Source organism: Podarcis raffonei, chromosome 6 (genome assembly GCF_027172205.1).
Source record: "Podarcis raffonei isolate rPodRaf1 chromosome 6, rPodRaf1.pri, whole genome shotgun sequence".
Classification (NCBI taxonomy): domain Eukaryota; kingdom Metazoa; phylum Chordata; class Lepidosauria; order Squamata; family Lacertidae; genus Podarcis; species Podarcis raffonei.
In genome coordinates this window covers 37,618,078-37,645,201 of record NC_070607.1, presented here as the reverse complement: position 1 = coordinate 37,645,201, position 27,124 = coordinate 37,618,078, and the positions used below count along the sequence as shown (strand labels likewise).

Sequence of the window (27,124 nt, the reverse complement as noted above, 5' to 3'; positions counted from 1 at the left end):
CATGACATGCTGTTATTTCAACCGTGGCATTGTGAGGGAACACGACAGCTCAGTTGACCACTGATTGCAGCTGTTGTACCGCTTGAAACAGCTCAAAAGTTTTGTTGAAGCAAAAAGTAGTTGATATATTATTTTTTAAGACACTGCTGTCACTGCCTTTACTGGTAAGCCCTGCCTCCAAAAACTTCACGCCCTTCTGCCCCCCCAAATCCATTGGATTAACTCCTCCAGTGTTTTCCCTATCCCAATTTCCCACCCTCATTTTATTTAGCAACATTTATATGGCACTTAATTTTTTTAAAAAAAACTTCTAAGTGGTTTACACAAAAGGTATAAAATATTCATCAAATATTTTGCAATAAAAATATAGCAATGAAAATAAGACTTTTAAAATGGTACACATAATCCCAGGAAAAGCTTTTCTGCATTCATTCATCCTGAAAGTTAATCTAGACAGGTTTGTCAGAAGTTGCATGTTCCTAGGAACTGCATGTTCCTAGAAGCTGTCTCATGCATGGTTAGACCATTGGTTCAGCAAGCTCCATATTGTCTACTCTGATTGGCATCTACCTTCCAGGATTTCAGATAGGAGTATTTCTACCTGGATATGGGAGGAATTGAACCTAGGATGCTTTGCATGTGATCTGTCACTTAAGCTACAGGTCCCTTATCTAGAAACTGGTATTTGCTCTTAAGACTCCCTGAATAAACAGAACTTATTCAGTGTCAGAGGGTTTTTTGTGTCTTTTTTTTTAAAATTCCAAGCCTAGCACTGCACTGGCAAGAAGAAACAGCAAAAGCCATGTTGTGAGCTGCAAATTTATTGTGAAAGCAGGAACTACAAAAAAGAGAGCTGTTTGAAATACAGATGTTAAAAGACCGTTTCTCAATTTGTACAGTATCCCAAATGGAATGGCACTTAGGAAGTACTTCAGAGCTCGGAACTACAAAGTAGGATATCAAAAATACCTATTTCAAGATGTTTCTGATGTATTGTTAGCTATGAAATAGCATGCATGCCACTGTCTGATACATTTTCAGCACAGTGAACTTACAGTGCTGTCGCTACAGCCGACCAGACAGCAAAGGTCTATGAGTCGCATAATATCTTCATTCCTTTTGTGTATAGACTTTTGTTCCATGCCCCACAGATCTCCTTCAGCTTCAGAACTGGACTGGATGAATTCTTTGCTTAGGTATTCTGGCTTTTGGATCACCTTTTCATTGGCACCTGTTGAGTCATTAGTGTCAAGTGGTGAATTCAGGTGGCTTTCTTGACCTGTTGTGTGCAAACGATAAAAAATAAGAAATCTGGAGATAAACTGAAATAAACTTTGGATGTTGAACTTCAGGCTGTCCAATGATCAAGACAACTTTGATGTTGCCCAATCTATTTCTTTTAATTTGGGTCTGAAATATTTACAGCCTACACTGGGAATGCAATCCTAAGAAAACTTGACATACAGTTAAATTTCAAAATTGATGCCTATCACTAGGATTGTCCTAGTTCTGTTGAAAAACAAGATATGTGAAGAAAGAGGAAGTGAGGGATCAGCTTCTCCTCAACTATATTTTCCTATATCCAGATAGGATTTTCATTTCCAAGGCCACAGATACAAAAACCAATCAGCTTGACTTCTGTAGGATTTGACAGTTACCATCTCAGTACCAGGATATACTTGTTAAAAAACTATTTCAAAACTGTTTTTTTAAAAAAATTGAACCTAAATAACAGCAAAGCTATTCATGTATATCTTAGACACAGGAATAAACCTCAGTTTTCCAGAATTAAATACTTGTGTACAAACCCCAAATGAGATTGCTTATTACTATATTATAAATATTTGTGCTGTTTCTAAGCACTATACAGGATCCTGTTGCTTACCTTTAAAGCCCTGCATGGCTTGGGACATGGGCACCTGTGGTGATTTTTGCCTCCACACACCCCTGCTTATTCACTAAGATAATCTTCCAGGTGCCCCCCACCATCCGAAGTGGGGCACAGGCCTTCTCTCTGTTGTCACCAGTCACCACCTCATTTATGGAACTCTTATCCTACGAGGTTTGACTGACACCTTACTTTATATTTTCAGCACCAATGACTTTTATCACCTAATTATGAAAGTGTAATTCTGTTCATGGCAGTTTTTACCTACTGTTTTAAACTTAATTGCTTTGTCATTATAGATCAGGGTTTTTGTTTTGTTTCTTAAGTTATGTAGGCCACCCTAATATTTCTGTTGGAGTGTGGCATAGACCGTTTTAAAAAATAAAGAAAATCCACTAACCCTGGCTTTTGCATGCAAAAACATTCCGTGTGCATTTGGACCACGTATAATCCAAATTGTTACCTGTGAGACTTTTTGGAAAGTGAGTCAGCTGCCTCCTCCAGCGAGACCCTCCGCAAGTAAAGACGACAGCTCTTACAAGGTCCCTTCCGCAGAGTCTTCTTTCAGCTGCTACTTCAGAAATGGCCATAAAGAGAGAGAGCAAAAGCATCCCTAGCACCGCAGCCTTCATCTTGTCAAAACGGTATCTGACTAATCAGAGCAGGGAAGAAGAGGACGGGACTTCTGAAGACAGGAGCCAAGACCACAGGCCAATTTATACAGCTTGCTCCTATTTTCTTGTTTGCCAAATGACGGGGTTGATGATGTTTACAGTGTTTGCCGAATATTTCTTGCAACAGTTTAAGGTGCTTTTAGGATTCACGCCTGGGTTGCTCTCAAATGGTGATTCGGGTTATAATATATTGCTATATTGTCTAAGAATAGCAACACACACAGCAGGGCGGCGTGTTTATGGAGGCCCCCGCACCTTAGATCAACATTGCAAATATGCACTTTCTAACAGTTTTATTGTACACTTCACTTATAATAAATCCCATTAGCTCACTATAACATTTTTAATAGTGGGTAAGCTTACCATTTGATATATTTTTGCTGCTTTGCCATATTTTAATATGCTTTGAAGGAACTCCTGGCTTCATTTCCACCCTCATCCCAAATTTAGATCCAGAGTACAACTTGCTATGATCATATCTGTCTTTGTTCAGCTAACACTATTTTTTATATATATTACAAGTGTACTTATTAACATTTTGGAAAGAATTTGAAAAATGTCTATGATTAATTCTTGGAATACCTGATAACAGATTTCCACTTGTCTTTTCCATATGCTTGACTGTTGTATATTATACCACCTAATTCAGGGGTGTCAGATTCATCGGGGGCCGCATCAGCAGTTTGGTCACCTCAAAGGGCCGGTTGTATCTGTAGGACTATGTGTCCACTCTTTATTATCATAAATTATTCTCACTGCATTTGATTGTAGTTTATGGTCCCTATACCACTGTAAAGTGACACGGAAGTGGTCAGTATATCCAAAGTTTACCGCTCAGACTTTTAAGCAAAATTTTAAGCAGCATAATAAGCAGACCCCCCTCCCCCCCACATACATCATATGTACTTACAGTACAGGAGAGAAGGGTTCAGGCAGCCGTTGGATCTGTCACATCACAGGATGGCATGCGCTCAATATAAAAACAAGTGGAGGTTTCCTGAATGCATGTAAAGTGGAGGTTTCCTGTGTAGAATGGCCGGCGCCACTAGAGGACAGACGTTCTCTGGCTTGTAGGCTGCCGCGCATGCACTGAAGAGGCAGCTTTCTTGTGTAAAAAAAAAAAGCGAGAATAAAAGGTGAAGGCTGGCGGCCGGCGGCAGCTACACGGGCCACATGACGAGGTCTGGCAGGCCGGATTCAGCCCGCGGACCTTGTGTTTGACACCCGTGACCTAATTTGAGATAACCATGTCAGTTTCTGAGACCACTGAATTTTTCATTATCATGGATAAAGTCACTGTTGCAGACAGTTCAAGGTGATGAAGCAGAGGTATCTTGCTACAGTCCTGTTTTACTTCTGGAAAATGTGTGTGGCTCTGAGATTCTCTCCATTTGTAAGCAGGCCCAAAGTAAGTCTGATTTTATGTATTCACAATCTCTGGATCTGTTTTAAGTTATCTCTGACGATGAAAGCAAACCCTCAGGTCAGCACTTCTCCCTTCTTATATATATTGCTTTCACTGCTTATGATCACTAAAACAACATCTGATCTCTGCAAGCTGCAAAGATCTTGCTGACTTTTGTCTTTCCCAAAGATCCCGTTCCTCTCGTCCATACAACCAAGGGAGACTAACACTGGGTTGCTCTTAATTTCCTTTGATTCTTCATCCTTTGGGGCATGTCCTGGGATAGCTATATGTGATCCACTTCCTATGTAACTGTGTGGTAGAGTGAACCTTTTACCATTATCACCATGTTGAGTTGAGCATCATGGAACCATGATGATACTGAGTCAAGTGGATGATTTCATTGAAGGGTTTTTGCTTTGTGTTTTTTAAATCCAAAGCAGATTGCAGGAAGTTGCCATCTGGATCAGAATTTCAGAGATGGACAGGGGAGAGGTACTTATCGCTTTCCTTGTGGCCCATTTCTTTTCTTAGCAAAATCATCACACTCCAAACTTTTTTCAGTTTTACTCATTTTTAGACTTTGCTAAATGGTACTTTTTTTGTCTCCTGTGATGCTGGTATTGTAGGTTAGTCTGATACTTTTTGACTAAAATATAATCCTTGTACTAAACAGTAGAGATTAGAAGTTCACTGATTAATACCTTGCATATAGTAGATATACCACAATGACCCCTATTGACTCCTATTATCACCCATGTTCTCCAGCATTAAAAAACTAAATGTTTGTTCACTAATATTTACCTTGATGCTTACAAATGCATTGAAAAGATCGTTCTGTTCCTTAGTAGAACCAGTAAGTAAACAACTGTTTCCACTCAATAAAAGAAAGGAACTAACATCTTATCACATTTTGGGATAATGATTAACACACTGTTAACACTAATAGATAGTATATTTAGAAACAGAGGAAATAGAGTGTTCACAGTCTCTTCATAAAAATGTGCAAAATGCACATGGAAATGGGTTATAATGTGCTTCTTAATTGTCTGTATTTTTTATCTGTTTAAACATTCAGTGCTTTTTCCAAACTGTTGAATCCAGTTTAATGTTACTGTAGTTAAATATAATGCCCATGTGTGGCAGCTCTCCTGGACTGTACAGTGGAACCTCGGTTGTCAAACGTAATCTGTTCCGGAAGACCGTTCAACTTCCGAAACGTTCGACAACTGAGGCACAATTGCGGTCAGCAATTTCAATGGAGAAAATTGAGAAACGTGCCTTGGAAGCTGTTTGACTTCTGAGGTGCGTTCAAAAATGGAAGCAATTACTTATGGGTTTTCGGCGTTCGAAAACCGAAACATTCAGCTTCCAAGACGCTCGAAAACCAAGGTTCCACTGTATCTGCAAAGGAAGCATTTAAATGCAAGACTTTTGAGTCAGGAAATGGGATTTGCAAAGTTTAGATGCTGGGACATAATCTGTAGGCCTTTTCTCCTGCCCAAATAATCCATTTTTTCCAATAACTTCTGAAATGCTATGTAGGTGTCTATAGTATTTACAAAAGCATTTTCTTGCCAGAGCATATAATGCAGGTTTAGCTTCTGCCTCCTGGAGAGTCTTCAGCACATTGTTTTACTATACTACATTGGTAGCAAGAATTGATTATCTCACTTTAGCAGTGTGTGTAAAGACTGGGACTTTCCAAGCAAACATCTGTGGCATTTCAAAATGATTCCCAACAAATTTATTCCCATATATAAACTCACACACACTTAATGGTTGGTTGTTGCATAATTAACTGCTAGGCATTAAATATCACGTCCTTTTTTCATGGAATATTGCTGTAAAAAATCTACACTGGACTGGTTAGAACAGAGCCAATCATATCATGCAAAGCATCCACCTGAAAAAGACAAAAAGGAGATGGATATATATATTAACAAACCTGATAATTCGAAAGCAAGTGGTAAAAAAGTAGGAAGAGTTTGCATTAGGTCTTTTCTGAGTGTAGTCAATCTAACGAGTTCTGGATGGAAAAGCCTTATAACTAAAACCTTATATTATTAGAATTACAATTTATATACTTCCTATACCCGTGTGGTCTCATAATTTGCAAACAATTTTCTCCATTACCAAAGTTGCATCTACATCATAAAGCTGGGCTTGTGTGGTTTATAAAAATGTTACTGGTGCGCTGAGGAATAAAATAAGCCACTTACGCCGCCTTCTGCACATGAATGCAGCTGAACATAAGTTTAAGCAGCAGTGCCTTTCATGAATGGCTAGTCCTTCTGCAGGCTGCTTTGCTAACATGCCTTTCACTTATTAGGCAGAAACACCGCTGTTTGGCAAGCTATGTTCTGACCTCATTCGTGGATGGTCCCATCCTATTGCTATTCCATTCCCAGCACTCATAACTTGAATATGTATAGTGAGGCATTTGTAGTAGAACGCTGTGGCATAGTCGCAGCACCTAAACTAGGGTCGCTGTATTTCAAAAAGTAAAATTCCTGACACCCACAAAGTTGTTCCCATCAGAATTGGGAGTGACCCCGAATTCCCCCCCAAACTCCATTTTTACACCCCAAAACCAGGACATGTCAGGAATTTTCCTGATGTATGGCAAGCCTACCTAAACAGAGCATAGTCCAGCTGATTAACATAGGGACACTGATTAATGCACTACACACATGTGAATCAACAGTGGGGCTCAGGTGTTAGAAGGGCCCCCGGTTGGGGTAGGCTACTTCAGCTTTTAATGCTGCAGAACGTACCTTCTTCCTGTCTGAAGGGATCATATTTCTTAGTGCGTACACAGTGACTGATCCTTCACTGTCGCCAATTAGAAGGCAATCTGCGTTTTTGGCAAAAAGCACAGCCGTGAATTTCACAGTTCCAGTGGCAGGATGCACAATCAGGGGATCCAGGCTACATGCAAAACAATGGCATACAGTATAAAACTGATGGCTGCAGAGCTCTGTGGGACATCCCATTGTGAGATATGTTACTACCACAACTACTACTATTGTTTGCTGTTTGTTTGTTTGTTTGTTTGTTTGTTTGCTTGCTTGCTTGCTTGCTTGCTTGCCTGTCTGCCTCACAAGTTACTTTCCTCCACCACTACCTTAATTATTCCTGCTAGTAATGCTGATGTATATAACACCATTAAAGTTAGGAAGCTACATATTGTATAACCTTAGATAGCTGTTTGAACCTGCAGCATTGGTTCTGCCCTGTACCATTGCTCCATTCCAGTAAGTGTAGTCTCTGATTAGGCCCCTGGAAAGAAACGTTGAGCTCTGGGGAGAAAAACAATATCCAGAGAGCTCCTTCCAATTGGGTTTTAAGGAATTGGGTGCAAGTGTTTCTCCCATTGATACATAGCTGCTTAGCAAATAGGAAATATATACAATGGCAGAAGAGCTCATATTTTGTAATGCATTCCATGTATGATACGCTGTGTTTACTTTGTTCAAGAGTAACTGGATACAGTACCTTTTTAGATAGATAGATAGATAGATAGATAGATAGATAGATGTATAAATTGCTTTTAAGAAAATGGCTGATTCTTACGTGCTGACGCTAAGATCCCAGATTTCCACCCTGGTTTCGTTCGCTGCTGCAAACACATATGCTGAATTGGGAGACCACACTATGTCATAAATAACATTGGCAGTGGAACTGAAAGTCAAAACAGGACGGACTGAATCCTCGCGCCACAATATAATACTCCAGTCTGCAGAACAACTTAGAAACACTTCTGTACTGAATGGATTCCATGCTATCTTGTACACCGGGCCCTTGAAATAGAGAGAGAAAGAGTAATTGCTAAATTTTACACACACACATACATATGCAAATATTAGCGCAGAAGCATGCAGCACCACAGCGCTGAAGCCCAACAAGATTTTGGGAGACACTGAACTTCTCTAAGCAGTATGTGATGGATGGCACAGCTTTAGCTAGGTTAAGCATATTGGCCTGAATCCAAAGGAGATGCTGAATTCATACACTCAGGGGAGACCCATGCATAGCTGAAGCCTCTTTTACAGTTTGTACCACAGTAGCTGTGCTAGCTGAAAAGACAAGCAGAATGGCAGTTAGGCCCTGCTAGAGGGTTCTTGAAAACTGAAGGGAGCCCTGGCTCTGCTCGGTGCCTCACATGTATGTAAGCTTCCTCCTTTGGTTTCTACATGTTTAAATTTATACAATAGCATTTTGAGTTCATATCTGTCAAGGAAGTTCGCAGAGGTGTCCCAAGACACTAGTTCAAAGGGCAACCCATCCTGCTATTAATGAGGGACACAATGCCATCGGATTGCTGCCCTAACCATGGGAGTTGTACTACTGTGCTCTTCCTCTTGTCTTTAGGAACCCAAATATGGTCAGGAATGCAACAGACTGGGCTGCTTGAGAGAAAAAAGGGTTTCAAGGGAGACAATATGGTATGGTGGTCAGAATTCTAGAAATCTAGAGCAGCTGTCAACTTCACCTACACAAGAGTGTGAGGCAGGATGTGTGGAAGCAGGTCTGGGAGAGGATAAGGAGGGTCACCTCTGTGTCTGTGAGTCTTGGCTGCCACTTGCAGTCAAGGTTCCTCCTGTTCATTTCAGTGGGGCAGAGAACTTCTACGTACATTATCACTTGTCACCCACAACCAGCTGCTTGAGGTGGCTGCCTTATCTTGCTGCTCAGTTTATAGTCAACAACCTGGCATTCCAGTTTGTATAATGACCTAGAAGATAACTGATTTTAAATGGTTGGTCCAGAGTCATCTGGCCTAGTCTGGTTGAGAAACCTTGATTTCTAAACTATGCAGTATTCAAGAAAGTATTATTAAAGTATGTGGTTCATTAGTCATTGATTTCCCCAACACAGAGAATTTGATTGGTACCTGAAGAATCCTGTCAGGAGAATTTGTGAGGTAGGGCTAGGACCCTGTGTGGCCCTCCAGGTATGTATAGCTGGAGTACAACTCCCATCAGCCCCAGCCAGTATGGCCATTGGTCAGGAATTATGGGGGTTGTAGTCCAGCCACATGTGGAGGGCCACAGGTTCCCCATCACTGGTGTAAAGGATACTAAAGACAGTGTGTGAGTATCTGTGCATCTACCTGTTCAACCCAATTTTATTTATGTTTACTCACTTTATGTCCCCTGTAGGTCTCCAAGTACTGCTCATTGTAAGAACAAGAGCATTTGTGAATAAAACCTTCCTCAGTTCCAACCAAGTATATATTAGTGTCCTGAAACAAAACCAAATTACTGTAAATGGCTTTGACTTTATCCAGATTGGGCATATTCTTTAGAATCTTCACTGCAGGAAACTGTCAGGCTTGCTTCTCTCCTTTCCTGGTAGAGTCCAAAGAATTCTCAAAGGTTTGAGCCAGAAGTCCCAACTAACCACGTGTCGAGGAATAGAGCAGACATCCAGCAAACAATATCCAACAAACCATAATAATGCATGAAAGAGTTGCATGTGTCACATGTTCGGAAGACAGTGCATGCAGAGGGGAAATATGACATTGTGATGCCACCTCCAGTTTAGCCATTTCTTGACCATGTTAACACTCCCTGCCCCTGGAGTATGCTTGTATCTCCTCTCCTTTTCCTTTGAAGGTAGATTAAGCAGAATTGGGTTTTGATAGAGAGTGGCGCTGCATCCAGCCTTGCCAAAAGTGTGGCTGATTCTACCAGCTCAGAGCTACAATCCTCATTTAGTTTGATGGGAGCCCTCCATCTGGTTCCCTGGAAATACTAGGAGAGGCTACTACTACATTTTTTAGCATTGGATGGCTTATAAAATCTCTGAAGTCTTTGGAAAGATGTCCAAAATAGTGATTCTCTGCTCTTTATGTCAATCTAACATGCTAAACTATAAAACTTGTTCAGAAACAACCAATGAGTAGGAGGAACAAGCGGACCTCCATTCCTTGCTATCCATTGTCTTCAGCTAAATTATCACTTTGACCTCTGTGAACAAAACATTCAGAAAACATCATAAAAGATTAGGATACCTTTGGATGGAAATCAAAGGATAATCCTGGAGCTTGTCGAGATATGAGTGCTTCACTTTTCTTTTCTGCCCCTCCCTTTTTCTTGTCACTTGCTGTTCGCTTGAGTTTCATCAGATCTGAGTTGAGAAACAAATGCATATAGATGGTGAGACCTCCTGTTTCACTATGAGGGCTATAGGGACTGTTTCTCTTCTACACAACACATGGCCATTACAAACTCTCCTTGTCGACTATTGGAGCTAGTATAAGAAACGGCTTTATTTATTTCATCTCTGATTACCTATAGTAAACCCCTATAGTAAACCAGTGAACCCCTCGCATCCACAGCACGGCCTGTGTGAACATGGAAACAGATTTCTGTACATGTATCACTAATCAGAAGGTGAATCTGCAAACAGATGCTTCCTGCTTACCTTTCCAAATCCAGCAACTGGAACTGTACATATAGGCCTTTTTAAAAGAGGCCCAAATCTTGCCAATCAGTTGTTTGGAAGGGGAGGCAGTAAACTGGAATTATTAACCTCTTTCCCCACCAAGCACCTGGCCAATGGGATTTCAACTTTTTTTAAAGAGGGCTGTGTGCAAATAGCCCTAGTTATTTGTGCACTCAATGGCATCACAGCCCTCACGTGTAATTCTCTGTGCTGTATAACCTGGAGTGTCTTTATTATTCCCTAACTTAATTACTTACTGAATTGTTATTATTTTATCCCACCTTTCAACATGTAGCAGCCAAAGTATCTGGCAATAATATTAAAAAGATAAGAACATAAGAAAGATTAGGCACAAACACACACACACCATTTAAGTAATTCCAGAATGTTTGGAGTAAGGTGACAACACTTACCATTGCAGCTTAATCCTTTCCGAACAAACCACTTAGTCACTCTGCCGTCTGCTGATATGGAGACTAGTATCTCCCCTTTGTCTTCTCCTGTTATTCCCCTGTCCTGCTCAACCCACCTCAACTGCCACACAGGGCCCAAGTGTTTATCGTAAGATTCGCTGAAACGAGATTGATACCAAACTCAGCTTTGGGATGCATACAATTAAACTCAACACAGTAATAAAAGGGGAAAGTGGTATTGCAGGCAGGGTCAATCAGAGGGGTGGGACAAGAGTGTCACTCTTAATTTGTGTGCCTTATTATGTTTGTTTTATGTGTGCGCCTTTTAATATTCTGGCTAGGTGCCTCAAAAGTTGGAAGTGAACTGGGCCTCTGGACTTTCAAGTATGTCTGATTGCAGGAGGTGGGAATGCAAGTACATATAGGAAGCAACACATGCAGGTAATGAAAATATGCCTGAAACTCGTCATGGAGGTGGGAAGAGTGTAATACAGTACAACCAATTAATCCTCCAGTTTTTCAGAATAGTCAAAGCCAAACAGAGGTGGGATTTGGAGATGTGTGTGTGTTTAGATCCAGACAAATGATATACTTTGCAATGTAATGAACAATGTGTGGAGGTGCCTCCACAAGACTTACCTGGTATCTAAAACTGAAGTTGTATGATGGGTCTGGACATTGTAGACTGCAATTGTCCCATTGTACAATCCAACTGCTAAGAGGTTTGGATTGGCTAGAGAGAAATCCAATGCAGTTACTCCATGATGAGATTGATAGACACGCTCTGGCCACTGGAAAATCAAATCTGTATTAACTAAGAGAGCATTCACACTTTATAAACAATCAGGGACCCCAGAAATTATTTAAAATTCGGGAGGGAGGGTCTGATTGGCTGTGATTAAATTTTGCTTCCTTTTAAGGTGCATTTCTGAAACACCTTCAATGTTGCTGAGTGTATCTTCTTCGCATGTAGATTAGAATTTTGTTTAAAAAAGAAAAAATATTGGACTGGATTCAACTAACCCAGTGCACTAGCAGAAGCCAGCACAATGGGGCTTTCTGCCCTCTCCTGACCCCATGAGCCCTGCTGTCTCCCCCGAATCCACTCTGGAGAGTTGGGAGTACCCTCAGAACAGTTTGCAGAAGAAGGTTGTCAGTTCATCTGGCAAGTGGAAATGCTTCTGCTGACAGAACAATAAGAAGAGTGGGACGCTGAATTCATCCCATAATTGCTAGCAACTGATAAGAAATAAGATACTTTAAAATTCTGAAATTCAGTTATTGAACACTAAAGCTACCTTACATTATTCGTTACAGAAAAGGAAGGGAAGAATGCCACAAAAATGCATTTTAAGTAAACTGCTTATAGGTTTTGATGATTAAATGATATATAATTCCTGTTAAATAACATAAATTAAAATAAAACAAAATGGAACTTTATCCATCTGTTGTAATCAGCAGGTACAAATGGAGATTTTACATTTCTGGTTACTTTTTTGTAATATATGGTTCAAGGTTGGCATGTTTTCTTTACTATAGCATTTATAATATGACTTAGTGATGCTTATGCATACTGTATGTGGGAGGAAGTCAACTCAGGGGATCTTACATACAAGTAAGCTTAGGACTGGGTGGTTAGATTATAAGATTGCTTTATATCTTAAGATAAGGATAGGGTATAAATGAGCTATTTGTGGTCTTAACGGGGAAGCAAATCTGAAGGCCTCATGGGCCTAGGTAAAGGTAAAGGTACCCCTGCCCATACGGGCCAGTCGTGTCCAACTCTAGGGTTGTGCGCCCATCTCACTTAAGAGGCCGGGGGCCAGCGCTGTCCGAAGACACTTCCAGGTCATGTGGCCAGCGTGACAAGCTGCATCTGGCGAGCCAGCGCAGCACACGGAAACGCCGTTTACCTTCCCGCTAGTAAGCGGTCCCTATTTATCTACTTGCACCCGGGGGTGCTTTCGAACTGCTAGGTTGGCAGGCGCTGGGACCGAGCAACGGGAGCGCACCCCGCCACGGGGATTCGAACCGCCGACCATGCGATCGGCAAGTCCTAGGAGCTGAGGTTTTACCCACAGCGCCACCCGCGTCCCTCCTCATGGGCCCAAGGAAGGGTAAAAAAGAACTTTGCTGCTACATCGCCGTTGTATCTTATCAGTAAATAATATCAAATTGACCAAAATCAAGAGGAACAGCCCAAGTATTGTGTTACCGTTGGGTTCTTCAGTGACCAGCAGCAAGCCAAGCCTTTCTTCTGCTCTTTAAAACGAAACTGTCCATAACCAACAGCCAGTAGATCCTAAAAACCAACAACACATGATTACACTACCAAGCCACAGCAACCATTGAGATGGCTATGTGTATGGCCTTTGAGGCTCTATTTAATTTGGTGTGAAAAGCTGCTCATTATGGATCCAGAGCAGCGTCAATAGCAAGACTGTTCACTGCTCATAGGATCCGGTCAGTGTTTCTGCGACCTATAACAGCTGGCTCCTTCTTCCATTCACCTATCTTTTGCCACTATCATTACTATTGCTGTCCAAGTGTACGTATATTGCTAAGTGCTAAAGGGATTTGATGCTGCTGAAAACTGGCAGTGATTAGTTAAGCTGCTGTGATGTCATGAAGCTATCACAGAACAGTTTTAACTGCTGTGATCAGGAAGGTCTGGCCAACAGAATGTTTGCAAGGAGGCTACCTTTTGTGAGAAAAGTGAAAAGCTCATCTTTCAAACAAACAAAAGACTGGTCACTCGCCAAATGTGGGCAAGCATTCCCAATAAACAGAAGACAGAGAAACGCAGGAGATTACATTGAGGGACAGGCCAAACACAAGCCAGCCTTTTCTTCTGTGGCAAATTAATAATAATAATAATAATAATAATAATAATAATAATAATAATAATAATAATAATGGAGTCTCTTTGCAAATGCAGCTTTGACAAGCTTAGAAATTCTACTCCTAAAGTGATACTTAATTTTGACAGTGCAAGGAACAATTTATCGGGTTTTTCCCAAGTGTTTAGAGGTCACTTACAGGATTCACTTTGTTCCAAGCTAGGCAGCTCACATTGTTTCCTCTCATCAAATCACATGCATAGGTCCACAAGCCTTCTATATAAGGTGGTAGGATTTCCTCTCGTCCTGAACTAAAGTCTAGCAGAAGTGATGACCTAACTGAGAGCGCTTCCTCCTCTTCCTCCTCTTCCTCCTCCTCCTTTATGGATTCCTCTTCAAATATAGAAAGGCTGTGTTCAGATTTGACAGTCGGCTCTAGGAAGACATGTAAACACAGAAAAGGTTGCTGTACTTCCATCCCCAAATAGAAATAGCTATACTAGAACAGGCCAATAATCAGGTTAAACCAGCATCTCTGTATCTGCCACAATGCCTGCTCCACATATGGGACGTTCTCTGTTCCTCCTGATATGAACGCCACTACCTGTTTTGTTGCCTTCCATGTTTGCTAAGTAATGTAGGTAGGAGGAAGAGTTCTGTCTGTGCCAGCAGGGATGTATGAAAATCCTGGTGCCCCTCTGATGATTTCACTGGGGATGAGATCACAGGTGTGTGGGAGGAACAGAAGCCTCCAAGCTTGCCCCCACCAGTGGTGTGGAGGGAATGAAGGTTTATCTCTTTCCTCCCTTAGCATGATCAAAGCCAAATTTGCCTCCCCTCATAAAGCTAAAATGCTTAGGACAGAACTTTCCTTAGTATGCTGGTAATGATGGAAAGAAAAGCTTGCTGGCTCTTTGAGTGCCATTTAGCACCACACTGGGACTGACTGATCTGTGACTGCAACCAGAGGAGACTGAATTTCCACAAGACATGGTTGTGATCAGATGGTAGGTGCTTCTGAGTAATTTCCTGCACCCTATAGTCTGCCAGATTACCATTTTGTTGCTACTTAAATACGTGTGGCCCAAAATTTTGCCCCAATGGAATTTAGCACTTTGTGATTGGTTTTAGGATTCCAGCCCAAAATGATCAATGACTTACTATTCTATTGGGTTTTTAAAAAAATAAAAAAAATAGTGTAGTTGAAATATATGTGGTTTGGCTAGAATCAAGAAATATATGTGTAAATCAATATGAAGATTTCTGTTCTTTGAACAGGGCTGACTTTCAGAACCGCACAATTACGGTTATCACCGGCTATCTTTAAGGACAAGGGACACGGGTGGCGCTGTGGTCTAAACCACAGAGCCTAGGGCTTGCTGATCAGAAGGTCGGTGGTTCGAATCCCCGCGATGGGGTGAGCTCCCGTTGCTCAGTCCCAGCTCCTGCCCACCTAGCAGTTCGAAAGCACGTCAAAGTGCAAGTAGATAAATAAGTACTGCTCCAGCAGGAAGGTAAACAGTGTTTCCATGCACTGCTCTGGTTCGCCAGAAATGGCTTAGTCATGCTGGCCACATGACCCGGAAGCTGTCTGTGGACAAACACCGGCTCCCTCGGCCTATAGAGCGAGATGAGCGCCGCAACCCCAGAGTCGTCCGTGACTGGACCTAACAGTCAGGGGTCCCTTTACCTTTACCTATCTTTAAGGACAAACACAGAATTGGAATCAAAGATTTTGAGTATTGCTGTGACTGTCCTGATCTTCTGGTTTCCCGCCCCAACCAACGATGGAACGTGTCCACGGGAGGGCGGAGTGCATAACTGCAGTAGCCTGGTTGCTAAGGGATACTGTGTAATTTGGCCTGGTGCCTGGAATGGAGGAAATAACACTGGTTTGGATCACCATGGTTGGTAAACTTGAGGAAATAAAGTTTCTCATCCCCACCTACATTTCGCTAGAGGGCCTGGGGCCACATTGTTCAACAGGGTCCCCTGATTCTCTATAGAGGGTCTTTTGGGGAAGCGAGGTGGCTTCCAGGAGGCTTCTCTTGTGCTCACTTGTTTTAAGATCCAGGTCAGTGCTGTTTCCCTCCCTCACTGCAGAGTCAGGGAAGGAAGAACGTTAAATGACTAAGTGGCAGGGTTCAGTTGTGCCCGGAGGGGGCACTGTGTGCCTTCCAGGCTCCTCCAAGTCACCACCTCCTGTGGTTTCAGTGAAAGGAGAAGCAAGTCTTGCTAAACCAGATAAGCTCAAGTTTCCTAGCAGCAGTCTCAGGCGGAGAAGGGACAACCTGATAGAATGGTAGCTCCTTAGAAAGAAAATTATGAGGAGGAAGCTCAGAGGCCAGCAAGATTTCTTTGTCCCTGCTCACCGCTTGTGGATTGGGGGTTTCATTTCCCCCCAGCCCCTGCCACCACAATCTGTTGGAAAGAACTATATTAACTTAGCCTAGCCTACCTCACAGGGCTGTTGCAAAGATTAAAGCAGGGAGGGGAGAATGAGGTACACAACTTTGAGCTCCTGGGGCAAAAAAACAAGATACAAATGTATAATGTCATTCACAGAACCTGTAAAGGGACATAAACATGCCAAAATCCAGAAAAGCAGCCTCCCCCTCGCTTTAACTGCAACATTTCAGTTCTGAATTTTGCAGCTAAATTCTAGCCCCCCCCAAAAAAAGCTGCCAGCCCTGATAAAAAACAAGCAAAAAAATAATACTCTAAATATGTGCAGTTTCGCAACTTTGGTGTCTGAATTACCTGCCTAGCATAGCCTCCCTCACAGGGCGGCAATAATGCAGAGTGGGTGGGGCATGTGGGATGCCCACAGGGACGCTGCCTCAGGCATTTCTGCTGCCCAAGGCAGCTGCTTCACCTCGCCTCATGGGTGGGCCGGGCCTGCTAAATAGTGTTTTAAAAGCTTGTTTTTATACAAATCACACAATTTGTTTCCAGGAGCAATGGAAAATCCATTTCCATTTCAATAAAGTCTGTTGGTAATAAGGGTGGTTCCAAGATAAAAAACCATTCATTAGCTGAGTTAGAGAAAGTCGCAACAGTCTCATTGAAACTAAGAAATACTTGCAGTTACTTTTGCAAGGAAGTTTCTCAGGCCAAGATTAAAATGTCCAAAGAAAAATATACCTAGCAGGACAGGAAGCTGCCGATAAGCTGCTAGTTTGGGCTGGAAAATATTCTCCATTAGTACCCTCTCCATATAAAACAAATCTTGATTAAATTTTTCAGATTTCAGTATAGCTTCTGAGTGGTCTTCTATCTCTTCATGAATCCGGGAGAGAATTACACTTTCCAAGTCAATGATGGAACTTGTAGTGCTTTCTGAGGAAAGAAAGAGACAGATGTCATTTAATAGCACAATCTAATTTCCCCCCAGAAATAATTATGGGAAAAGAAACTTCATAATTTGCTTTCAGTATTACCCAGAATGCTTTTAGGTCTCCTGTTATCTAGAGTTAAAAACTGACAGCAAACATGTATTAAAAGCAGTATTCAGCTGCTTTTTTACTACTGTTTCATATTGACTACTATGCGATTATATTTTGCTTTGAATTTTGTGAACTAATCTGGAATATTTGATGAAGGGTGGTATGCTCAACCCCAATCCGTGTGTGTGTGTGTGTGTGTTCATTGGTCATTGGGGTTACTTAGATTCAAATTAGAGTTAACAGGAAATGGGATACTGTACATTCAAGATTTTGGGGATATAAATCAGTGTTTCCCAACCTTGGGTCGCCAGCTGTTTTTGAACTACAACTCCCATCATCCCTAGCTAGCAAGACCAGTGGTCAGGGATGATGGGAATTGTAGTCCGAAAACAGCTGGAGACCCAAGGTTGGGAAACACTGATATAAATGATTTCACAATGTTAAACTTAAAAATACTTTCCCCATAATGTCATTACTGAAGAATATTTAACAATGCATGATTGCCTATGGAATCCCACCCACATCTACTCAGAGACAGATTGCAGCCTAAATTGTCCTAGTTCTTCCAACTGAGAAGTACTCCAAATATATGGATCTCTTACAGGTATTTCTCTCAGTAGAATTAACCCAGCTTGTTTATGCTATCTTGTTTTAATTTCCTTTTCCATATTAAATCACATCCATTCCCATTTGACTAGGTTTACTTTATGGTCGGATAAATGACCAAATATTAAAGCAATTCAATTAGACTCATAAAAGATCTCATTTATAAATAGAACTTTATTTTAAATAGAAGTCACCATCTGCATATAAATTAATCTTAAACATTACTTATCCTACTTTAACTCAATTTGTATTTTCAACAGCTCTTGTTGCACTTTGCCAAGAGTTTAATCAGCATAACAAACAGCAACAACGCTAACAGACCTATTTGTTGTATGCCCCCAAAATAAATCAGATTTTGTGAGATTCACTTTAAGCAGCAGGAATTTTAGCCAGTTCATAAACCAATTACTAACACCGAACTCCTCTAAAACTTGATACAGATAACTGCATTTCCAAATGTCAAATGCTTTTCCTGGGTCTAAAAATGCCATTCCTATTTCCTTTTTTGTTTCAGGTACAATGTGTTTTGTTTCTCAGTAAACACTCAAAAAGGCTGAAATATTAACTGCGAGTTACTTGATTCCATATCAAGTTACTGAGGTTAAACGCAGAATTGTCCTCTTCCTGCTATACTTTGCCATCCCCAAATTGGCACCAATAATCTCTAGGGTCCTAACCTAGCTGCAAGGGAGAAAGGCACCCTCCTGTGTAATTGCATGTATAGGATCGTTTGTTTCTTATTTTTTTATTATCATGGCATATACGTAATATTTGAAACTTTTCATCGCTAGCAAAGATGCAGAAATAATGAATTTACCTCTCCCTACAGAAGCTACAGACATGGCTCTGTCGCGTTCCCTGTATAGAGTTGACTTACTGCTGGTCACACTTACTGGTCTGGTACTTTTTTCTGCGATAGCTGCTTCCAATGCATTAAAGGAATCATACAAATCCCAGGTAGTGGCCATTATCTCTATAGACAAAGGACATTGTTAGATAGCTCCTTGTTCTGCATGTGCATGGCTTTATGTTACAAACGATTGCAACTAAATGGGTAGTTATACTTTGGAGTAGCAAATGGCAAGATTCATTGAACGAGCTCATTGTAATCAGCTGGGGTGAGTGTCGTTGGAAGGTGCGCAATCCTTTCTACGTGTGCATAATGTCTCGCGTTTGCAGCTGCATATTTTTCTGGGAGATTTGAAACAATGTGATCTGAGACGTTTGCCAACTTTCTAAAGGGTCTTCTCAAATTTTAATACAATATAGTCCCCTAGAGGGATCTACACCTGCATATACCCTACCACACTTAAAGTGCTTCTAGAGTATGAGTTACTAGTGCTGCCAGATCATCATTCTCCCAGTGAAAGCTATATCAGTTTCCAGTCCAGGCCTGGACAGGTCCATCTCCCTATCATCTGCCGTTTTTATGATCACTCACTTTTTACAGGGCAATGAGGGGGAAATCCACATGAAAACACCAAGCCTATTTCATCTGGTAAAGGACCCCTGTTTTCTTTAAATGCTATGGGGACAGCAGTACTGACAGGAAAAGTACTGCCTGTTGACAGTCCTCTTTAGATATCTTAAAGAAGCAGAAGCTCTATCCCTGGTGGAATGTGGCAATCCTATGCCCACAGTGATATCCAGATATTTTATGAGAAGATGTTGCAAGTAGATAGATGGAATGATTTTTAGAAATACAGTGTTTTCTTAATTTTTCCTTTGGGTTCTGCAGCAAAATCTTGGTGTTACATGTGAATGTTTCCTGCTGAATGGAAGCTTACGTGAAAAAAAGTTTGGGTCAAGAGCCGTATACATTCTTATCTACCTACATGAGAGTATGGAAAAGATGATGCTTGGACTTTGCTCCCACATAAAAGAAACTTTGGTTTTTTTCTACAGGTCTTTCTCCATGCCTCTTTCAGTGAGCTCCAAAAACATTTCCAAAATGTAATTTACCTTTGTCATCCATGATAATTTTGTCACATTGCATTTCCTTAGTCTTTGGTGCACCGCCTATAGTTTGCATCATTCTGTTGACATATCGGTCATTGCCAGCTCTGTTTTTACAGAGTTCCATATAAGCTACATTCTTTTGTCTTTGAAAAACAAAAGACATACATATGTATATTAACAACAACAACAACACCTGTGTACTCCAACTCCTCCTTGTTTTGTTTTCCCTTCAGGGACATAAATTTTCTTAGAAATAAGCATGCAATGGTCTGGTTTTTACAAGTAGTTGTACAACAGTGTGCTTAAATGGCATTACAATAGATTGCAAGATTCTTCAGAGGAAGAAACGATTGTTGACCAGATTGTTGAAATGCTGCAATGCAATTATGTAGCCTTTAGAAAGGTTATGTGAATTGCCTCCTCCCGACACAGAAAATTAAAGTTGTGTTAATAATGTAATCCAAGCTCTAACCTTGACCTTCTGCTGTTTTCCTGCAGGTTAATATGACCAAGGGTTTTAATAGTTATAGCTTACTTCCAAGTAAATGTGATGAACAGATTTGTGAATACGAATTTGTTCATAGTTGGGCAGACTGTGTTTAGGATTGCTGCCAAAGGAAAGGGGCAGAACCTCTCTAGTCTAGTGCTTGGAGTTTTTGTTAAATCAATGCTGTGTTATTTTAATTTACAGAAAAGCGGGGCCCAAATCCAATGGTAAAGAGAATACTTTGAGGATAATACTTCGAGAGATGTCATTTTAAGGCTGAAATCCTAATCCCACTTATTTGGGAGTAATCTCCATTCAATTCAGTAAGGCAGGATGAAAACAACTGTTTTCATCCTGGGGGCCACATTCCCTTCTGAGCAACCTTTCAGGGGCCACGTGATAGTTGTAGGCAGGGCCAGATGCAAACGCAGACAGAGCAATGAATGTGAATTTCACCTTTGTACACTTGGCACATTTCAACCCACACTCACATGCCCCGCTCTACCCTTTCATTAAGGAAAGCAGGCTGTCTTAACAGAGTTCAAGGGCATATTCCAGCAATGCAAAAACACTCAAGGAGAGGGCAAGGCAGGTTCAATGGGGGTGTGGGGGGGTGTGACTAGGAAGAGTCCGTGGAGCCAGGTAGGAAAGCTTAAAGGGGCACATTAGGCCCTGGGACTGAGCTTCCCCATACTGGCACTGTGGGTTAAACCACAGAGCCTAGGACTTGCCGATCAGAAGGTCGGTGGTTCGAATCCCTGCGACAGGGTGAGCTCCCGTTGCTCGGTCCCTGCCAACCTAGCAGTTCGAAAGCACTTCAGAGTGCAAGTAGATAAATAGGTACTGCTCCAGCGAGAAGGTAAACGGCATTTCCGTGTGCTGCTCTGGTTCACCAGAAGCGGCTTCGTCATGCTGGCCACATGACCCGGAAGCTGTACGCCCGCTCCCTCGGCCAATAAAGCGAGATGAGCGCCGCAACCCCAGAGTCGGCCACGACTGGACCTAATGGTCAGGGGTCCCTTTACCTTTAGGCATGGTTAGGATTGCGCTGTAACTTTCATTGCAAAGCTAATGCTGCATGGCCCAATAGATGGGCCCCATTGCATAGAAATTGTGCCTACCTCACAGAGTCAGCTTCCTCAGACTCTGTCGACAGCATGACAGTTGGCATGTCAAATAACCAAATTGTTTCTGTCTCCGTAAGGAAAATATCCACACGCTTTTCCAGGTCTCGCTTTGTCAGTGGCTCTGGCACTGCCTCTCGCCTGACCTGAACATCTGCCAAATTAGAAAACCATGTGAATGAATTAAATAATGTCAAACCTTCTGATATAAAGCGTCCCCAAACCAAGATGCCATCTTTTCATGACCGCACTCTCCTGGGAGTTGTGTGACCTGTGTGAGATCACCCCCCACAAAAAGTGGTTTTTTTCAGGGCAGCAATCATGTGCTGTGCCCCAAAATGTCTGTATTGGGGTGCCATGCCCCCCAAAAATGCAGCCCGTAATCACTGGCCATTGGGGCCACTGTCCTCTCGCAAGAAAAACAGGATGTCCCATTTTCTTTCTGGGGCAGTTGATGGGTTTGTAATGTCTTGTGCTAAATAATTAAGAAATCATATTACAAGGGTTGTCTTTACTATAAGATACAGTGTGTTGGCCCAGTAGAGCCTACCTACATGGTGCAAAGGTTGCACAGGCGTTGCCCATGCACGTTTTCCCATGCTTTCAGTAAATTTTGTTCAGTGAAATGTGACATCACCACATCTATTCCCCTGCCCTCTGCAAGCAATAGCCAATGAAATGAAGCAGGGGCAGAGGACAGTAAAAGCAATGGCAATATACCAAGCGTTTCTTTTACCAGATGTTACTAGGGACAAAAGCAGAAGAGGTGTGGGTCAGTAGCAGCCATGCATCCCCGTAACATGTGGTTGGCCTTGAATATTTACTGACTTTGAGCATTTTGGAATGTCACGTGACATCCTAAATGTGATACCACATGAGAAAATTCCAGTTTATTGCATTTGTATAAGTTTACTCTACCTATAAAACTAGCAAGCGCTTCATGTCTGGTTCCAGGTTCTATAATTTCTTCTGCCAGTGATTCAGTAGAAGTAGTAGACTTTGTAATACTGCTACTACCATAAGTTCTGTAGTTTGTGGGGGAAAAGAGGAAGTTAGTAGTGGAAGTAAAATAACAAAAATGCCAAAGCACTTATAACAGGAATATGAGGTGCCAACCAATAAAATCCCACAGCAGTTTAATTGCCACAGAGTATTTATTTCGGATGAAGAACCACTAGGCTGCAGAAGTGTTTGAGCTCCATCAGACATAGAAAAGGCATATGGTGCTACCTCTGAATTTAAGTACATCCACAGCTTAAAAAATAAATATCCACTGCAGGGGCCCTGTGAAAAGGGGTGGGAACATGATGAACAGAGGGGAAGCTTAATCGTTCCACCTGTACAAGAGCCCTGATGATACCCTATCCCAGCCTCAGCTATTTGTCCCAGGAAGGAAGCATCTGTTAGGGACAGTAGGAACTTCCCTCTCTGGGCTAATGACAGACTTGGAACTGGTGTGTGTGTGTGAAAGAATGAATGGAGCCAGTGTCTCCAGTGCAGGAGGGAAATAACCCAGGATGGTCTTTGAGTATGTGAATCAGGATACTCTATGAATACAGGCATACCTCGGAGATATTGTGGGTTCGATTCCAGACCACCGCAATAAAGTGAGTCACCCTTTTTTTGTTTTGTTTTGCAGTGCATATAAAAGTTACGTTTACACTATCCAGTAGCCTATTAAGGCAGGTCCCTCAGCTGCAGTGGAAAAACCCGGCTCCAGCCCTAGCCAGCTCCATTCCCAGTGCCAGAAAAGGGGCTGGGGCAGCAGTGGAGTTTCCTTCCCCATGAAGGGTCTGGGCTGCCTGCGGCTGCACCCATGTCCTTGTAAAGAGCAATAAAATGAGGCATGCCTGTACTGAAGGAAAATGTCACAGTTGTGGAACTGATTGGACACTGATTAGGAATGAGCACTGTCTCATCCTTGTGACTCCACAAATAACTGCCAGTTTACTTGACATGCCTATGATTCCTGGTTAAGAAGAAGTTAATTCTGGAACTGCTGAATGAACAGGCCTGCCACAAGAGAAGCTTGATATGTTAGGAGAAGGAGGGTGATACACTCAATCAATCATCCTTGAACTGCATAATAATGAAACAGAAAAATGGATGGATCCTGCTTGAACTGTAGTTTTCATAATCATATCTAAATCTGACTAGTCATCCTTTTAAAGGAGACGCCCTTTTGTGTTCATGGCGCAAAGCCCCTGTGGCAAGAACAATCCATCCCACATTATTGCAAAGCTGCCGAAGTTGGCTTCAGAATTTGCAGCCTGTTAACATCCACAACTTCTGCTCATACAACTGGAATCGGAGAAACAGCCCACAGCTGTATTAGACAGGCCTATAAAGACCTTTGCCCTTTTACCCAGCCAATACAACTAAATTTGCAACAACAAAAACGGCAGTAAGAGAACACCAAATCCCTTTTTTACCCACTTCTGAATATTATGTATTGCTGTTGGAGCCCAAACAGATTTTGGATGCTGTGTCATACCTGGAGAATGGGCCTGCTAAGCTAATACTTGTCCCAGACGCTTGTTGCAGAGAGAGGGATGACAAGAATTCTGTTGGCACTGCCCCAGCAAAATCTTGGGTTGATAAGATTTTGCTTGGTCTGTGCATGGGCCCGGGGGTGGGTCCGGCAACACTTGGCTCAGGTTGGTAGAGTGGACGGGGAGTCACATCTTTTCCTAGGTCATCAAAAACCTGTGGATACAACAAAGTTACAAGACAAAAAAAAAAATGTATGAGCTGGTTTTTGTTCTCATCACAGCTAAAACCAATAGATTTCGAGCTAATTTATTGAAACTAACAGAACAAATCATTTTGCATGTCTATTCAAAAGAAAGTCACATTGAGCTCAGCTGGATTTTCTCCCAGGTAAGTGTGCACAAAACTGCAGCCTAACATCTCATCTTATCCTTTTCTGTTCAGAATTAACTGTCACAGAGGTAAATGGCTATGGTATTGCAGCCTAAAGCTCCCTCCTATTCACATTTGTATGAGACTAAGTCTGGTAGAATGTAATATGACATTCAGGTATTCAGGAGCCTCTGACACTCTTTTCCTGTAACCAACTTCTAGATGTCTGCAGCAAACTCTCCTTGATGATTTTCATAAAGTGGATTAAGGCATTTTCATTCCACCGGATCTTTGCATATGGTCAGAAGGGGGTGTTGTTGTTTTTTAATATGGAAATTTAAAACCTGATTTTATTGATAGAGTATATTGTTGCTTTCTTGTAATTTGAATTGTAGTGGTATTTTTGCAAGTAGTATTTCCAGGCTATTGGCAAATTTTTTATGGGGGGGGCAAAAAAGAAACTTGAATAGGATTGACTGCATATTATTTGATAATGGACTGAGTTTGTGGGCCTGTGAAGAGTCCTCATGCCATCACACTTTCATGCGAACGCATGTATGTACTCAACTGATATGTGTAATGAGCTCTTTAGCTCAGAGTCATGGAGAATAAACATTCTTCACTGGCATATGGGAGACTGAGTACTCGGATAGCAGACCAGTACTCACACAACAGGTCAATGGCCTGGAAACATAGGGTTGTCTTGAAATAAGTCATACTCAAGAGTAGAGCCGTTGAAATAAATGGAGATAAGTCATGTCCATTGATTTCAGTAAGCCTACTCTCTTAGGTAGCTGGTTACAACCCATGGTCCATATGATCAACTGCAAAGCACAATATGTAGACATAATTACTCTTACATTATATAGCAAAACACTTTGCTTGATGGTTTATTACTGGAAACAGTATCAACAGTATCCTTCACATTTTTCCACAAGTCTCTACTCAGAAAATAGCTAGCTTTCGTTATAAGATTGATCTCAACACACAAAGGTTGTGCAGCAAACGCCTGGCATCGCCAGCATCACCCATTTATTTATCAAATGTAGCTGTGTTACTTTTGTTATGTTATGCCATTACCTGGACATGAGGTTTGCAACTTGCTATGGAGCCCCTGTCGAAAGACTTTCCCTCTGAAGAAATCAGTATGCTCCTGCGAGCCAGTGATCCAACTCTGCTAGCAAGCATGGTGCTGGTGAAGCTCATTTTCCTACCAGAAGCTGAGGACGATGCTAACTTCTTCACTGTGCTCTGCTCTTTTGAGGCCCTGGTTTAATAAAAAAAGAAGTGAGATTATGTGCCAGAGCAGTAGCTTCAAAATGGAACCATTCTGTCAGTTTTTGTTAGCAGATTTTATTTCACAATTCACAAAACATTTTGCAGTAAATGCTCTCATCCTTTTAAGTAATTGCCACAAAATATTAAGAGATTCAATCTCAGGGATTGTGTAGTCTTACACACTCAGTTTAAGTGTGAGTTTATCATCTTCCATGGATATCCTTGCAGAAGGACTGCCTAACTGATCAAGCCTTTAACTATCACAATACTGTCATAACTTGTGAATCCAGTAAATGGTAAATGGAAGGTAAATGGCGTTTCTGTGTGTTGCTCTGGTTCGCCAGAAGCAGCTTCGTCATGCTAGCCACATGACCCGGAAGCTCCCTCGGCCAATAAAGCGAGATGAGCGCCACAATCCCGGAGTCGGCCACGACTGGACCTAATGGCCAGGGGTCCCTTTACCTTTACCTTTATATATGCTACATTTCCTCTTTTTTGTGCTGCATAAATACCCTAGGTACAGGGTTCGAAATTAGCAGGGCGCCAGTCGTATTTTGCACCTAAAAAGTATCCATTTGCGAGCACCTCAAAAAGTCTGGGTGCCATTTTTTGCACCTGGCTGACACTCAAGGAGTTTAATCATAAAGATTAGAGTGTTTTGAAAACTGAAGTATGGTACCAATATTTTTCTTGTAAACACCAAATTAAACATGCATTCAGAATTTCTGCTAAAAATATGATATTTACCATGTGTCACTTATGTGAATTGCATATGAGTTCAGCCACTTATCAAAAGAAGTAAAAAAAAGTTGTCGCCCCCCCCATTGGCAACCAGACATTCTGTTTTTGGCACCCACAACCCAGGTCCCAGAAGCTATTTGGCTCCTAGCTTTTCTATCCCAGTTTCTAACACTGCCTAGTTATGTGGGAAGGATCAGAAAGGCTTAGCTGTTATGTCATCACAAAATGACTAACATTTATTGGTACTTTTCCTGTGAACCCAAACCCATTTTCTCCCTAGACATTGCTACTTGATGTGGTAACCCTTTGGTACTTACTTATTGATGATGATGCTCTGTTTCCTGCCCTTGTTGATCAGGTTGCCTGCGGTAGTGTTGGACATGGTTGAGCGTTGTATCTGCCTTCTGGTGGGGCAAAACACTAGAATAAGCAGCAACCACAGTTACCACTATGGAAGAGGTTAATGTGGGGAAGGGCTTGGGGTAGGGAGCTCTGAAAAAATAGGACCAGCTCAGTGCCTGGGCCACTGGGATATCAGTTTAAAATCTGAGCCCCAAAAAGAAACATTCACTGCGGCGCCTGTTTCTCTCAACAGCTGCTGCTTCAACAAGAAACTGTTTACATGGTTACCATGGCAGCTACCTTTGGAGCATGCAGCCGTGTGATTGGCTGCTAGTGAGACAGAGAAGCTAGATCAAAAGACAGATTGGCTCTCTTACATTTGCCTGCAGCCGAGACTTGTTGCTCCTTGTGGAGAAATACTAACTGCACCTCCTTGCCCCCTTGTTGCTGCTGCAACTGCCAGGGGTGATTCTGGAACCGAATCTGCTCAGTTCAAGAAACTTAATTCCCACAGTCAGTGAATGCTGCTGCTTCCTCCTCCCACTGCACTTTATATAAGGGAAAATTGTACAATTTGACCTGCTCTTGTCCATTCTTCTTTCCTGC

At 41.8% G+C, this 27,124-nt stretch overlaps 2 protein-coding genes across 5 annotated transcripts; both read right to left on the bottom strand.

Moving 5' to 3' along the window:
* Window positions 1-801: 801 nt before the first annotated feature.
* Window positions 802-5,846, bottom strand: INSL5 (insulin like 5). Of its 2 annotated transcripts, XM_053392167.1 has the most exons (4): window positions 3,794-5,580; window positions 3,145-3,202; window positions 2,352-2,540; window positions 802-1,279 (listed from the first exon to the last, which is right to left on the bottom strand). In XM_053392167.1, exons 2-4 carry the CDS (start codon window positions 3,173-3,175, stop codon window positions 1,038-1,040), a joined length of 462 nt encoding a protein of 153 aa, XP_053248142.1. In that variant the 5' UTR covers window positions 3,176-3,202; window positions 3,794-5,580; the 3' UTR covers window positions 802-1,037. The 2 variants fall into 2 exon arrangements, with proteins under 2 accessions (XP_053248142.1, XP_053248143.1); XM_053392168.1 differs by lacking the exons at window positions 3,145-3,202; window positions 3,794-5,580 and adding an exon at window positions 5,743-5,846.
* DNAI4 (dynein axonemal intermediate chain 4) lies at window positions 5,698-27,124 on the bottom strand. Of its 3 annotated transcripts, none has more exons than XR_008331024.1 (17): window positions 26,494-27,122; window positions 25,238-25,424; window positions 23,790-24,001; window positions 22,214-22,320; window positions 21,293-21,449; window positions 19,688-19,827; window positions 18,543-18,698; window positions 16,818-17,012; window positions 13,873-14,108; window positions 13,049-13,135; window positions 11,473-11,624; window positions 10,834-10,991; window positions 9,987-10,102; window positions 9,117-9,215; window positions 7,544-7,770; window positions 6,745-6,824; window positions 5,698-5,873 (listed from the first exon to the last, which is right to left on the bottom strand). XR_008331024.1 is itself a non-coding variant. In XM_053392149.1 (17 exons), the coding sequence occupies exons 1-17, from the start codon at window positions 26,556-26,558 to the stop codon at window positions 5,823-5,825; spliced, it is 2,499 nt and encodes an 832-aa protein (XP_053248124.1). In that variant the 5' UTR covers window positions 26,559-27,122; the 3' UTR covers window positions 5,698-5,822. The 3 variants fall into 3 exon arrangements, 2 of the variants coding, with proteins under 2 accessions (XP_053248124.1, XP_053248126.1); XM_053392149.1 differs by having other exon boundaries at window positions 6,745-6,898; XM_053392151.1 differs by lacking the exon at window positions 9,117-9,215 and having other exon boundaries at window positions 6,745-6,898; window positions 26,494-27,124.

Bases quoted from the DNA above. Each gene is read 5' to 3' on its own strand.
- DNAI4 (XM_053392149.1), bottom strand. From the start codon at position 26,558: ATGTCCAACACTACCGCAGGCAACCTGATCAACAAGGGCAGGAAACAG. The intron at 21,450-22,213 runs GTAGAGTAAACT...CTAATTTGGCAG, and splicing joins AGCGCTTGCTAGTTTTATAG to ATGTTCAGGTCAGGCGAGAG. The intron at 19,828-21,292 runs GTAGGCACAATT...TGTTTTTCAAAG, and splicing joins GAGGAAGCTGACTCTGTGAG to ACAAAAGAATGTAGCTTATA.
- INSL5 (XM_053392167.1), bottom strand. From the start codon at position 3,175: ATGGAAAAGACAAGTGGAAATCTGTTATCAG. The intron at 2,541-3,144 runs GTATTCCAAGAA...TGCTCTGATTAG, and splicing joins AAGTGGAAATCTGTTATCAG to TCAGATACCGTTTTGACAAG. The intron at 1,280-2,351 runs GTAACAATTTGG...TGCACACAACAG, and splicing joins CTTTCCAAAAAGTCTCACAG to GTCAAGAAAGCCACCTGAAT.